Genomic DNA, 14,052 nt, shown 5'->3' on the forward strand with positions numbered 1-14,052 from the left:
GATTCTAGGCTCATTTTGGGCAATTTTTGACAAATTCGAAACTGTAAAGGTCAGTTTTTGGTCTTTTTGGGTTCATCAAAATTAGATGGCCTAGGAGTCCAAAACTCGGCCACCAAGACTTTTGGGTCATTTTGATGATTTTCTGCTCATTTTTTTCTGGAGTTTCCGACCCATTTTCAACAATTTTTCCTGGTATTTCATGTATTTCTGTCGTGGCCTAGAAAATCCAAAACTCGGCCACCTGAATTTTCGTCGTTTTTTTAAAGCTATTTTGACAATTTTGGGTCATTTTTAGTGAATTTTTTTGTTTTTTGCCTTTCAAGATCCGTGGCCTAGGACTCCAAAACTCGGCCACCTAAAATTTTTAAAGCTGTTTTTAGACTGTTTTCACATGTTTCCGCCTTGGTGGCCTAGAAATCCAAATCTCGGCCATCTAGGCTTTTTGGCCTTCTGAGACCGATTTTAGGCTTATTTTGGTCGATTTTCGGCCATTTTGGGTTCATCTAAAACTCGATGGCCTAGAAATCCAAAACTCGGCCATGCTCATTTGAAAATTCTTCGTTTTTTGAGCCATTTTGACAGGTTTAGGGCTATTTTTGGTCAATTTTTTTCAATTTTCTGATGGCCTAGAAATCCGGAAAACTCGGCCATTTCGATTTCTAGGTCATTTTTGTCAGTTTTGGGACGTTCCAGGGTCAATTTTGGCCTAGAAATATCAATTTAAAGGCAAATTTAGCATGAAATTGCTCGTTTTCATGTCATCTTAGGTCGAATTGAATCATTTTTCCTCCGAAAAAGCCCTCAAAAACTCACCAAACTGGAGGTATCCTCGATCAACGACAGAATATACTCGTTATTCCAAAAGTAGAGAGCCCGTTCGGCGACTTGGAAATGCGGACTGCTGACGCATTTGGCTAGCTGACGGAACAACGGATCGATGATCTTTTTGAATTGCTCCGGCTCGATGATGTCGAGTATCTCCTCCACTTCGCCAAGGAACATCACCTCCTTCAGAAAACGGAGCACGATTAGATCAGTGTAATCAATAGGGAGGAGGGTAGGGGATCAAAAGGGGCGGAGCTTCCTTTTTAAGCTCCGCCCATTCAAAAATTCGAAGAATTAGGGGGTGGTGCTTTAGAACACTAGCTAGATTAGATCAGGGGCGGAGCTTAGGTTGATTGGCTTCGCCCCTTTAGATCTTACATTCCATTCAGGTCTCTATCCATCATGAAAAAAAAGGGGCGGAGCTTTTGATCACAAGCTCCGCCCCCTTTTAGACAAAGACCAGGATGGGGTGGAGGAGCAAAAGGGGCGGAGTTTAGACTACTGTTAAGCTCCGCCCATTCTGTTCTAGGTAATGTTGCTACTTCAATAAAGGGGAGGAGCTTAGAGTATTAAGCTCCGCCCCTTTTGATCCTACATTCTATCCAGGTCTCTATCCCTCATGAAAGAAGGGGGTGGAGCTTTTGATCGCAAGCTCCGCCCCCCCCCTTTCAGACAAAGACCAGGATGGAATGGAAGACCAAAAGGGGCGGAGCTTCATTTTTTAAACTCCGCCATTTTTAAAAACCAAATTGGGATGGCCTAGAATTTTAAAAAATGCGGTTTCTAGGCCAGCTGGGGACGAATTAGACCGAGATGGCCTAGAAAACCAAAATGGAGAAAGCTAGGCCACCAGTAGTTGGCTTGATGGCCTAGAAATTTGAATTTTGTAGAAAACTTAGACCACCAATATTATGATAAGTGGGCGGAGCTTGCGATCTGAAGCTCTAGGCCACCTGAGCCAAATTTGTTATAGGTGGCCTAGAAATCTCATTTCTGGGAATTCTAGGCCACCAAACCTCAAATTAGTTCATTTTCATTCATTTTTCATGGTTTTTGGGCCTATTTCAGCCCCAAAAACGTGATTTTCAGGTCGAAACTGCCGGGAAGACTCAATTTTCTGGTCAAAAATTGACGAAAATTTCGATTTTTGGGTATATAATAGCTACCTTGCTACTGCATGTACGTGGCCAGAACTTGAGCAGCGCATCGAAGACCTGCGGAGTGAGCGACGAGTCCTTCTCGATGAACTGGACGACACAGTAGGCGAGCTGCAAATCGTGTTTTTAGGGTTTCCGGGTCATTTTTTGGGTGTTTAAGGCGTCAGAAATGTCAAAAATAGGCATTTTTTGGTCGAGAAAATTGATTTTTTCGACAAAAATTGACCAATTTGACGTCGAAATCGGTCAATTTTAGGTTTTTCGAGTCATGGCCTAGAATTCCAAAAAGTTCGGCCATGGTGTGCTAGACGATTTTTAACGTTTTTCGGGTCAAAATAGATCGATTGTTAGCCGAAAAAACGTCATTTTCAGTCAATTTTGAGCTAGAAATCCAGTTTTTGAGCGATTTTCGCTCTAAAAACGCATACCTGAGCATGATACAACGATAGACATTTGGGTTTGTGAAGTGGAAGGAGCACTTTGACCAGGAAAACCTTGTGCTCTTGTTTCAGCGGCAACGCGAATCCGTTGATAATCGATCCGAGTATCTCCAGAAGCTCGCCGACGCCGTTGAACGAGTCCGTCTCGTAGACGAATCTGAAAATTCGGGGATTTTCGGTAAGCAATTTGGCTGAAAATGGGCTGAAAATGACCCAAAAATAGGCAAAAATGGGCTAAAACCGAGTTGTTCTGCCTCTGTGGCCTAGAAATCACAAAAAATTAGGCCATGGTGGATTTTTTGGGATTTTGGACGACTTTTTCGATTTTTTGGGTCATTTTCAGCCGTTTTTTAGAACTTTGAGCTCATTTTCAGCTCATTTCCAGCTATTTTATATGATTTTTTGGGTCATTTTTAGACAATTTTCATCAACTTCAATTCGACAAACACATCAATCTTATTGCCTACTCTGATAAACTCAAGTCCCGCCAAATACTGAAAACGTTCCAATCGAAAAACCCTTGTTTATATTTCCGTCTCTTCGACACCTACATTAGACCGGTCCTCGAATACGGTTGTGAACTTTTCGATCCATCCAATGCTACACTAGCCAATAAACTAGAATCTCCTCTTCGTTATTTCACCAGAAAAGTCTTTCAGAGATGTAATATGCCCTTCAATTCCTACACCGATCGCCTATCCCAGTTCTCTAGGCTAACCACCCTTCATCGCCGCACCCTTCTAGTTCTTCGTACCTATCACAAAATTGTTATAAACTCATACCATTTCCCTCTATGTCGTCCTACATTCTTCCCAGCCATTCTAACAGAGCCCCGTATTTGTTCAAAATCAACGGTCAATACTTTGACTGCTTCCTTCACAGAAACTTGTCTATGTGGAACCGTGTATGTAAGATGATAAATTCTAAGCTCAGTCCGGTGGCGTTTGTTAAGCGAGTAGGAGCGATTCCTCATGATATTCTGATCCCTCCCACTTGACCTACAGGACTCTAGTCGGTCCGTCTGGTAATTTTACTTTTTTATTTGTACAGGTCCCATTTCTTGCCTAATTATCTATCGATTTCCCCCATGCATTTCAAATAAATATATTATTATTTTGTGTAATTCTTATAAATCTTTAATTCATTTTTCTTATAAAATAGAAAAAACAGGTAAATAAGGCCCAAAAAAAAAGGTACGGTATTTAAAGGCGCATGCATCAATTTGTTGTTTTCGCTGTGCGACCGGCGTTGCGATTTTGACTAAATTTTCGGCCGCAACGTGCATTGATTTCGGACGGGAGTAATAAAGTAAATCAAAAACGCGCATTACTTTTGTACCAGCCTAATATCTCAAAGTTATTCAAAAGCTTCGTTTTTTCAGGTCTAATTGTAAAAACTGAAATTCCAGACCAAACTTCAAAATTCGTAAAATTTCGTAAAATTACGTGACTTCTAAAATCTCAAATTTTTACAGGCATCAAAAAACTAAAATTTCCGCCCTCAAATATCTAAAATTTTGAGAACTTTCCGTGCAGCGGATAGCAAATAAATAAATATATTATTAAGAGCCAAAAATGTCGAAAATCGCAAACAAATCGGCTAAGAACGGGTTTTTACCTCGGTGGCCTAGAAATCCAAAATGTTTGGCCATGGTGGGCTTTCAGTGAATTCGGACGATTTTTAGCCAATTTTCATGATTTTTTCACCAATTTCTCACCTCAAAAACATATTATTGATATGTTTACGAATAAAGGCCCGCAGTCCCAAGAATTTTCCATAAATCCGATGAAGGACCGTCTTCAGGAAGTCCCTCTCGCGCGGATCCTCCGAATCGAACAAGTCGAGCAGTTTCAGCACGAATCGTTGATCAATGTACTTCTTTCCGATGGAAGCTTGGAAATCCGGCGATTCGAGGAAACGGAGGAACAGTTCGTAGACCAGCTGCAGAGAATGGGTTTTTGCGGATTTTTGAAAATCATCGTCGGAAAATCATCGTCAAAATCAAACTTTTGGAAGTGATGGCCTAGAAAACTTCAAAATTGGTTTTCTAGGCCACCATAAATCTCGAGTCATTCTTAAAATAGTGTGTTTTCTAGGCCATTTGAACATGATGACCTAACTTTCGCAAGTTGAGTTTTCTAGGCTACCACGGTGATAGGCCTAGAAAACACTTGTAGAATATTTCTAGACCCATAGATGTTGGTGGCCTAGAAAATCCGAAAATATGAAAAGTTAGGCCACGCCTTTCTCGTGGCCTAGAAACCCAAGAAGTCAGGCTTCTAGGCCGCGAGCTGTCTCGTGGCCTAGATTTGCACTTTTTGGATTTCTAGGCCACCGGAAAAAGTTCTTATTAGTGGCCTAACTTTCTCCAGGGTTTCTAGGCCACGTATTGCTTCAAATTTGTGAAATTTTTTTTAAAAATTGGTGGCCTAGTTTTTGTGATTTTCGGTTTTCTAGGCCACGAGTTGTTCGGTGGCCTAGGAATCACAATTTGGGTTCTAGGCCATCTATTTTTTGGGAGAAAATTCAAATTTCGTTGATGGCCTAGAAAATCGCTCTGGAGTATTTTTAGGCCACAGATTGGTGGCCTAGTAATCCAAATCTCTAGGTTTCTAGGCTACGAAAACTGCCCAAAACGCGTGGCCTAGAAATCCAAAATTTGCGTTTTCTAGGCCACCACGACAAAAATACGTATTTCAGCGATTTTTTGGTCGATTTTCATGATTTTTCCAGTGGTGGCCTAGAAAACCAATTTTCGCGTTTTCTAGGTCACCTTCAAAAATTCCGATTTTTAGCGTTTTTTGGGTGATTTTTTGCTCAAAATATATCATTTTTATCCGATTTTTGCAATTTTTGCCTAAGAATGGACCATTTTATAGGGAAAAATAGGTCATTTTCAGCCCAAACAAACCTGCAAATGAGGCCAGGAGACCTCCAAAGTGGGCTCATCCTCTTCCGGATCGAATTCACAATTTTCAGACGGTGGCAGGACGCGGAAAATGTTCTTGGCGACCATCTTAATCACCGCCGGATAGATTGTCTCAACGATTGCGCCTTTCGTCGACGTGATATGATCAATCAGCTCGTTAAGGGCGGCTCGCTTGATTTCTTTACACTTAAGCTGAGCAACCGGATCGTAGAAATCAAAGACGTGCTGGCATTGGACGAGTTTTTCGATGACCAGGGCTGGCTGCTCGTTGCTGGCCGTGTCTGGAATAAAAATGTCGACAATTTTGGCTTAAAATCGCTGAAAGTAGGCTTCAGCTGGCTCGAAATAACCTATAATCGGTTGAAAACGACCTAAAATAGCTTAAAATCGGTGAAAAATGACCAAAAATCCAATTTTTTGAGCTTAACATTGGCTAAAATCGCTCTCAAACATCCTAGATCCGATGGTGGCCTAGAAACCCCAAAAGCTAGGCCATGGTGTACTCTTAGTGATTTTGGACGATTTTCAGCCAATTTCCACAGTTTTTTGGCTCATTTTTAGTTGAAAATAGACTGGCCTAAAGTCGCCTAAAATCAGCCTAAAATCGGATAAAAATGGGCCAAAATTGACTAAAAATGACGTAATATAGCTTAAAATCGGTCAAAAATGACCAAAAATCCAATTTTTGAGTCTAAAATTGGCTAAAATCGGGTCCTAAACATCCTAGAATCGTTCAAATTCGCTCAAAACAACCAGTTGGCCTAGAAATCCTACAAGTTAGGCCACGGCGTGCTTTTAGTGCTTTTGGTCGATTTTTAGCAATTTTTCTCTATTTTCGGGTCATTTTTAGCCAAATTTCATGATTTTTAAACTTATTTTTTAGTAAAAAATGTGCTGAACATTGCTGAAAGTACGCTAAAATCCCTAAAATAAAGCTTAAAATCTCGGCAAAAACTTCGGTGGCCTAGAACTATAGAAAGTTAGGCCATGGTGCGCTGCCGGTGATTTTGGACAAGTTTTAGCCAATTTTCATCATTTTTGGGTCATTTTTCGCCGATTTTTATGAATTTTAGGGCACTTTTTAGCTGAAAATCGATTGAAAAAATCGATAAGAATCAGCCTAAAGTATCGAAAATCGCAAGAAAATCGGCTAACACCGAGTTCCGCCTCGGTGGCCTAGAAATCCCAACAAGTTCGGCCATGGTGAATTTCCATGATTTTCAGCCAATTTTCAACATTTTTGGGTCATTCTAAGCCACTTTTCCATGATTTTTGCTCATTTTCCCCTGAAAATCGACGAAAATCTGCTAGAAATTGGCGAAAAAGAGCCAAAAATGTCGAAATTCGCAACATTTATTTTTCAGCTGAACACGGCTGAAAATACGCTAAATTCACTGAAAATAGGCCATGGTGTGATTTCAGTGCTTTTGGACTTTTTTTCACGATTTTCAGGTCATTTTCAGCCAATTTTCATGAATTTTGGCGATTTTCGGCTCAATTTTCCCCAGAGAACCTAGAAATCCACAAAGTTAGGCCACGGTGTGCGGTCAGTGGTTTTGGACAGTATTTAGCCAATTTTCAATATTTTTGGGGCATTTTTAGCCAAATTTCATGGTTTTTGGCTTATTTTAATTTGAAAATAGGCTGAAGTGGCTAAATATCTCTGAAAATCAACCTAAAAATCATAAAAATCGGTTCAAAATGACCTAAAATCGTCAAAATCCGCCAAAAATAGCCAGACGGCTTAGGAATCCACAAAGTTAGGCCACGGTGTGCGGTCAGTGGTTTTGGACAGTTTTTAGCCAATTTTCTCTATTTTTAGGTTGTTTTAAGCCAATTTTCATGATTTTTGATTCATTTTTCAGCTGAAAACTGCTGAAAATCGATAAAAATCAGCCTAAAGTATCGAAAATCGCAAGAAAATCGGCTAAAACCGAGTTTTGCCTCGGTGGCCTAGAAATCCCAACAAGTTCGGCCATGGTGAATTTCCATGATTTTCAGCCAATTTTCAATATTTTTGGGTCATTTTAATCCACTTTTCCATGATTTTTGCGATTATCGACGAGAATCTGCTAGAAATTGTCGAAAAAGAGCCAAAAATGTCCAAAATCGCAAAAAAAAATCGGCTAAAAACGGGATTTCTGCCTCGGTGGCCTAGAAACCCAAAAAGTTCGGCCATGGTGTGCTTTCAGCTATTTTGAACGATTTTTAGTTGATGTTTGAGCCATTTTGAGCTAAAATTGACATTGGGTGGCCTAGAAATCCATAGTTCGGACATGGTGTGCTTTCACTGATCTTGCACGATTTTTTGCTTAAAATCGGTTGATTTTCTCGATTTTTGGCTCATTTTCACTCAAAAATCATTCATTTTTAAGCCCTACCCTTGATCATTGGAAGCTGAATGAGCTCCTGTGCCGAGTCGACATTGTAGCGGCTGCTGTTGTTGATGCGTCTGGAAAATGGGGATTTTTAGGTGAAGATAGCTCCAAAAAAACGTTTTTTCAGCTAAAATAACGCCGGAATCGCTTAAAATCAGCTGAAATTTTGAATTTTCTACAAAAAAAAATTTTTTTTTGAAATTTTTTTTCGAAATTTCAGTTTTTTCTTGTCGAATTCCAGCACAATTTTCATGGGATCCAGACCAATTTTAACCTGAAAATCCATTTTTTCAACTTCCAGCCCCCTAGAAAGCCTCTAAAAGCCACTTACAGCCGTCGCGAAGTGCCACGCTTATTGTGGAACGGATCAATCTTATCGACGAATTGATTGGCGGTGGCGGAGAGCTGCTGGCCGCCCGTCGCCGCTCCCTGAGTACGTGGCGGCGGAATTTGATGCGGGGCGCCCGTCAAACTGTGACCGGCTCCGTGCATTCTGAATTCTGTCTTCTGGAAGAATCCAGAGGGAGAGAGAGTGCAGAGAGAAGAGAGAAAGAGACTTCTGCAAATAATGTTTTTTTATTTAAAAAATTTTGTTTTTAATTGATTTTAGACGCGAAATACAAGAAGAAAAGAGATAATAAAATTATGATAAAGTGAAAGTTTTTCGACGCGAAAATTGGGTCAAATTGGGAAGGGAAGACAGCGGAAAAGATGATAAGGAGGATTTTTCGGCGGAAATTTGAAAATTTTGAGCGAAAATACGCAAAAAAACGCTCAAAAACGCTGAAAATCGTCGTTTTTTTATTCAAAAAAATACGCGAAAAAACAGGGTTCAGTGGAGTGCGCTTGCTCAAATTAACCAATATCTTGGGTTTTCAGCATTTTTGGGCTATTTTCAACAAATTTTAGCACATTTTTGCTTAGAAAACAGGCGTTGAAACCTCTGAAACTCCAAAAATACTTCATAAACACTGTGGAGCGCGCATGCAAATTGTCCTAGAAACTTTTTTTCAGCGCCGAATTTTCAGATTTTTCTCGATTTTTTGGGAGTTTTTCTGGAGTTTTCAGGATTTTATAAGGTGAAAAAAATGAGGAGAATTCGAAAATAGACATGGGAAATCATGAAAGTCACAGGAAAATTCGGAAAAATTGACAATTTTGCGAAAAAGAAAAATAATAAAACCTTGGGGTCTCGAGGTCAAAAATCGAGATTTTGAGGTTTTTAAAACTGGAAAATAGTCTTGAAAAAAAAATTGGCCGGAAAATAAGTTTTTTTTTGAGGGAAAATTCAGAAAAATCGAAAAAAATGTAAAATCAGAAAAATTTTCTTTTTTGCTAAAAATTGAAGTTTTCTCGATTTTCGGTTAGTTTTTATTTGATTTTTTCAACTAAAAACAGAAAAAGGAACAGTTTTCGGACGAAAAACGAAATTTCGAAAAAAATTTTGCAGAAAATCAAAAATTTTCATCGAAAGTTGAATTGTTTTTTGCGATTTTTTGGTGAAAAATTGAGCGGAAAACTGGAATTTCGTATGATTTTTCGTTGAAAAATGGCAGTTTTCTCGACGATTTTCACACGAAAATGTCCGATTTCTCGCCGAAAATTCAAACATTTTCCAGCAAAAAATAGCAAAATTTTCAAATTTGTTCGACGATTTTACACGAAAATTGACGTTTTCAAGTCAATTTTTCGCGGAAAAACTGCAAAATTTGCCGCGAAAAATCGATGAAAAAACGGCGGGGAGGGAAAACGGGCGGTGCGTATAAATCAAATTTATTTCATTTCATATCGATTAAAACCGGGTCATCATGCAAAAAAAAACGTGACTATAAACAAGAACAAAGTTCCCAAAAAATAACAAAAAAAGAAAAAAAAACTCCCCACTTTTTCTCTTTTTTCATCTTTTTCCCACCCCAACACACATAGACACACGAGGTATAAACGTCAACCGTTTTGTTGTCCCTTCTCGCTCTTTTTCTCTGCGTCTCTCCATTTCTCTCGCTCTCTCCTAGATTCCAATACTCTCTCGTCGTCTCTAGACCTCTATATTGGCCCGCTTCAGGCCCGCGGGAGGACGATGGAGCCAGAGAGTGTGGCGGGAGGAGAGAGTGCTAGAGAGCGAGAGACAGGGATAGAGACGCAGAGACATTTGCACGGAAAGGCAATGGCGGGGGGAAGCGGCGGGAGGGGGACACTAAAAGGGATTGGAAGGAGGGGAAGGGGAGATGGAAGAGGTTTTGCGGATTTCTAGGCCATGGGCTCCGAGTGAGGAAGAAAAGGCAAAGAACGCGAGAAAATCTTATTTTTTTCGATTTTTTTTGAAATTTTTAGTAGATTCCTTGGCCTAGAAATCCAAAAAAAAAAACAAACAACTATTTTGTTGAATTTTTTTTTCGATCTTTAGAAAATTGTGGCTCGAAAACGTAGCTCTTAAATATATGGCCGAATTTCTGCTTTTTGCATTTTCTAGGCAATCACAGTCACATGCTCCTCCCTGCCGCAGATAGCGGAGAGGTCGCTGAAAAAGAGAAAACGTGTCGAATTGATAAAAACTGATAACACTGAAAAAATAAAAGAGAAATTGTAAGTTTATATAGGCGACGTTTCAGTCGAAACATAGGCGAAAATTTTCGAAAATTTCAATTTTCAGGTTTAGGCGGGAAATTGGAAAAAATAAAAAAAAAAAGTCAAAAAATCATGTGAAAACGGCTGAAAATAGTCGAAAATAAGGGAAAAATCGGCAAAAAAATACTCAAAAAGTGGTTCAAAATGACCCAAAAATTTGTCTAAAAGAGTTAAAAAATTCTTTAAATTGACCAAAACCATTTGAAAAAAAGTCAAAAATTACTCAAAAATAACCTTAAAGGTGGTGTATTTTGTGCAGAATTCCATGTAGATCCCCATAAAAATAACGAAAAAATTCAAAAAAAAATCCTTCATTGAGAAAAAGTTTTTTCATTCACCTGGGAGGAAATTAACGAAAATACTTTGAAATCTTTAAAAACCATCAGAGAAAACACTGAAAATCAATAAAAATTCGAATTTCGCGCGCTTTTACCGGCAGTTGGCCTAGAAAACTCACACCTGGCCGCTAGGCCACCGGTTCCCACTTTGACTTTTCGATGCCGTTTTTCTCAATGAAGGAATTTTTTTCGAATTTTTTCTTCATTTTTATGGGAATCTACATGAATTTCTGCACAAAATAAAGCAATAAAATTTTTCACCGCACCTATTTTAGAAAATCAAAAATATCTCAAAAATTCAAAAAAACTGCGAAAGATATCGCGAAAATTAGTCAGAAAAAATATGAAAAAAAAAGAGGAATTATGAATTCAAAACGAACTCGAAATTGTATATTTTCACTTATTTTGCGCTTTTTTAACCTAAAAATTAGGAAAAAGATTTACAACTCGGCTGTCGGCTTGCAATTTCTGGCCGGAAGTTGAGGGGGTTCGGCTTTTGGACGGATCTTGGTCAGCTTTGGGTCAGAAGCTGCCCACCGCAGCAGTGGGACGGACAATGATCGGATTTTGGCCGGAATTTGAAGGTGCTGCGTGTTATGCGGCGCGTGCTTCACTCATTTTAAATTTGTTTTCTAAACTATTTTTCTTGCCGTTTCCCTAAAAACTTTGTTTTAAAGGGGGACTCCGACCAAAAATTTGTATTGCATTAAAACATGTTAAAAGTTATCTATTTTCCGAATATTATTGCGAAAAAATTCAAAAAAATTCCGAAATCCCCGAAAAACGGCGTTGAAAAGGAAGAAAATTCAAAAAAGGTGCCGCCGGGGGACGAGGATTTTCAGTGAGAAACCTAGGCCACGGCAGCGGGCGCCTTTCCTACGTGGCAAATTTTCAGGATTTTTTTCAATTTCATGTCCGGCAGGTAAAAAACGTAAAAAACCACTGTCGGCGACTTGAAAAAAAGGCTGTCAGGTGCCGTGGCCTAGGTTTCTCACTGAAAATCCTCGTCCCCCGGCGGCACCATTTTTTGAATTTTCTTCCTTTTCAACGCCGTTTTTCGGGGGTTTTGGATTTTCTTTGAATTTTTTCGCAATAATATTTGAAAAACAGATAACTTTTAACACATTTTAATGCAATAAAAATTTTTGGTCGGAGTCCTCCTTTAAAGTTGCATCCTTTCAATTTTTGGAGCATTTTTTCAGACAAGTACTTCGGAGACAATAACAGACGATGTTCTCGAAAAAAAGAGTACGAAACTTATCAGGTAATTTATTCTTTGAATTCTTGTCATAATTTAAATTTTTCAGATAAATAAAGTTCAAGTCAACATTTTTAATGTCAAGTGCTTGGGAGATATCGCAACTAGAAGGTAATTTTTGTTGATAAAAAACTGTATTTTTGGAAGTTTTGTTTCCAGGAATCAAAGAAATAACTGGATGCTAGAAAATTCGAAGAAAGACAAGAAAGTTAATCAGGTCAATTCCTATTTTCTGAATTAATATCTAATTTTATTCACATTTCAGACATAGCCTCTTCTCCTGTATTCGTCACGATTCACAGCGACATCTTCAAAATTTAAAAATCTAAATCATGATTTTCTTATTTTTCTGTATTTTTCCCCTAATTTTGTTCATTTTCATGTATAATTCTTTTTTTTTAATAAATAAAATTCTACATAATGCGATGTTTCTCTATAAAAACATCAATAAACGCGAACCGAACCGGCCCCTGCTGTTAGGAGGTCGGAAGTTGGCCGGTAGTTTGTCGGATCTTGGTCGGCTTCCCACAATGTCTTTGCCGGAATCTGACCAAGTTCCATCCTGAAGCCGACCAGCCTCCGGCCAGAAGTTGCCGGCGACGCCCGAGAATGCCTCAAAATCGGTCAAAATTGACAGAAAAATGGAAAAATCGATTTTTCGAAACTTTTAACAACAACGGGAAAAAAAGGAAGAAGAAAAATGATGATATGGTCATCATCTTGATAGATAGAGACCACCCGGGCGGCACGGCACGATTTACAAGATACTACGGCCGAAGAAAAAACGATTTCAATGAAAACATGATAGAAAATGTGAAGAGAATTTAGAAAACAAAAAAAATTCAAACAAGTGGAATACGAAAATTCCAATGATTTCCGGATTTTCAGCATTTTTGCGAAAAATGCCTGAATTTTAACATGTCCAAAATCAAACATTGAAATCTAGGTCATGACCCAAAAATTGAAATCCAGGTCATGACCTAAGAATTAAAATCTAGGTCATGACCCAAAAATTGAAATCTAGGTCAAAGCCCAAAAATTAAAATCCAGGTCATGACCTGAAAATTGAAATCCAGGTTCATGACCTGAAAATTGAAATCCAGGTCATGACCTAAAAATTGAAATCTAGGTCATGGCCTAAGAATTGAAATCTAGGTCATGGCCTAAGAATTGAAATCTAGGTCATGACCTAAGAATTGAAAATTTCAATGCTTCAAATGTGGAAATTCTCATTCTAATAAGAATGAGAAAATTTGGCGAAAATCTGGGAAATGGAAATTGGGGCTTCCAGAGATTTATGAAAGGGATTTCATATAAATCCGTGCGGATGGGAAATAAGGACTAAATGTACACGTACACATCCGGAGCACCGAAGGGGGCTCCAAAAGAGATGAAAAAAGAAGTGTGGGGATTAGATTAGGGCAAAAGAGGAAGAGCATTCGGAATAAATAGAAAAAAAAAGATGAGCAATGGAAGAGGGATTTTTTGCTCAATGTTTTTGGAAGGATTTGTGATTAGTTTTGGAGTTATAATGTGCGTCAAGGATTAGGATGAGCAATGAAGGATGAAGGGCAAGGGAAGGAAGACGTGGAGAATTTGGGAAGCCAAGAATCTTGGATTCTCAGATTTTCAGAATTGAAGATCCAGAAAATCTAAAATTGGATAATTTGAGAATCCGAGATTTCAAGATTCGTGGATTCTAAGATTCAGTCATTCCTGAATCAGATTTTCATGTTTTCAGATTTTTAGATTTTATGAAATTTCGATCTTTCCGAATTTTCAGATTCCAAGAAATGTTTTTCCCTGAAAATCCAGAAATCTCTAAAAAACCTGAAAATCTTAAAATCCAGAAATCCTAAAATTTGAAAATCCTGAAGTCTTCGAATTCTGAGAATCTTGAAACATGTAAAAATCTAGAAATCTGAGAATCTTAAAATCATATACCGTAAACACTCTAATAGAATGCCTTTCGAACCGTCCACTTTGAGCCTATATATCTCACTTCTTTTGAAAGATATCAAAAAGTTGTCAACTAACAAAATGTTTATCATAATATCAGCAACATTTTATCAGTTAACCACTTTTTGATATCTCTCACAGAA

General features: G+C 38.5%; 3 protein-coding genes across 3 annotated transcripts in view; 2 read left to right on the forward strand and 1 right to left on the reverse strand.

Annotated features, from left to right (window-relative positions):
* Positions 1 to 8,221, reverse strand: part of CBG22810 — a gene marked incomplete at both ends in the record, with an annotated part of 11,833 nt that extends 3,612 nt beyond the window's left edge. Inside the window, 7 exons of the mRNA XM_045238428.1 lie at positions 814 to 1,008; positions 1,992 to 2,093; positions 2,411 to 2,579; positions 4,140 to 4,363; positions 5,334 to 5,632; positions 7,733 to 7,803; positions 8,061 to 8,221. Of these exons, the coding sequence (XP_045097664.1) occupies positions 814 to 1,008; positions 1,992 to 2,093; positions 2,411 to 2,579; positions 4,140 to 4,363; positions 5,334 to 5,632; positions 7,733 to 7,803; positions 8,061 to 8,221 (1,221 nt within the window). The remainder of the gene's footprint in view (positions 1 to 813; positions 1,009 to 1,991; positions 2,094 to 2,410; positions 2,580 to 4,139; positions 4,364 to 5,333; positions 5,633 to 7,732; positions 7,804 to 8,060) is intronic.
* Positions 8,222 to 11,248: 3,027 nt separating this feature from the next.
* On the forward strand, positions 11,249 to 12,279 carry CBG22809 (the record flags this gene model as incomplete). Its single annotated transcript, XM_002638223.1, has 4 exons — positions 11,249 to 11,276; positions 11,895 to 11,956; positions 12,000 to 12,061; positions 12,216 to 12,279. 4 exons carry the CDS (start codon positions 11,249 to 11,251, stop codon positions 12,277 to 12,279), a joined length of 216 nt encoding a protein of 71 aa, XP_002638269.1.
* A 379-nt stretch (positions 12,280 to 12,658) lies between these two features.
* CBG27290 lies at positions 12,659 to 12,778 on the forward strand (the record flags this gene model as incomplete). Its single annotated transcript, XM_045238429.1, has 1 exon — positions 12,659 to 12,778. One exon carries the CDS (start codon positions 12,659 to 12,661, stop codon positions 12,776 to 12,778), a length of 120 nt encoding a protein of 39 aa, XP_045100554.1.
* Between the last annotated feature and the right edge of the window lie 1,274 nt (positions 12,779 to 14,052).

Source organism: Caenorhabditis briggsae (genome assembly GCF_000004555.2).
Source record: "Caenorhabditis briggsae complete genome, chrV, whole genome shotgun sequence".
In the NCBI taxonomy this organism is placed as follows: Eukaryota; Metazoa; Nematoda; class Chromadorea; order Rhabditida; family Rhabditidae; genus Caenorhabditis; species Caenorhabditis briggsae.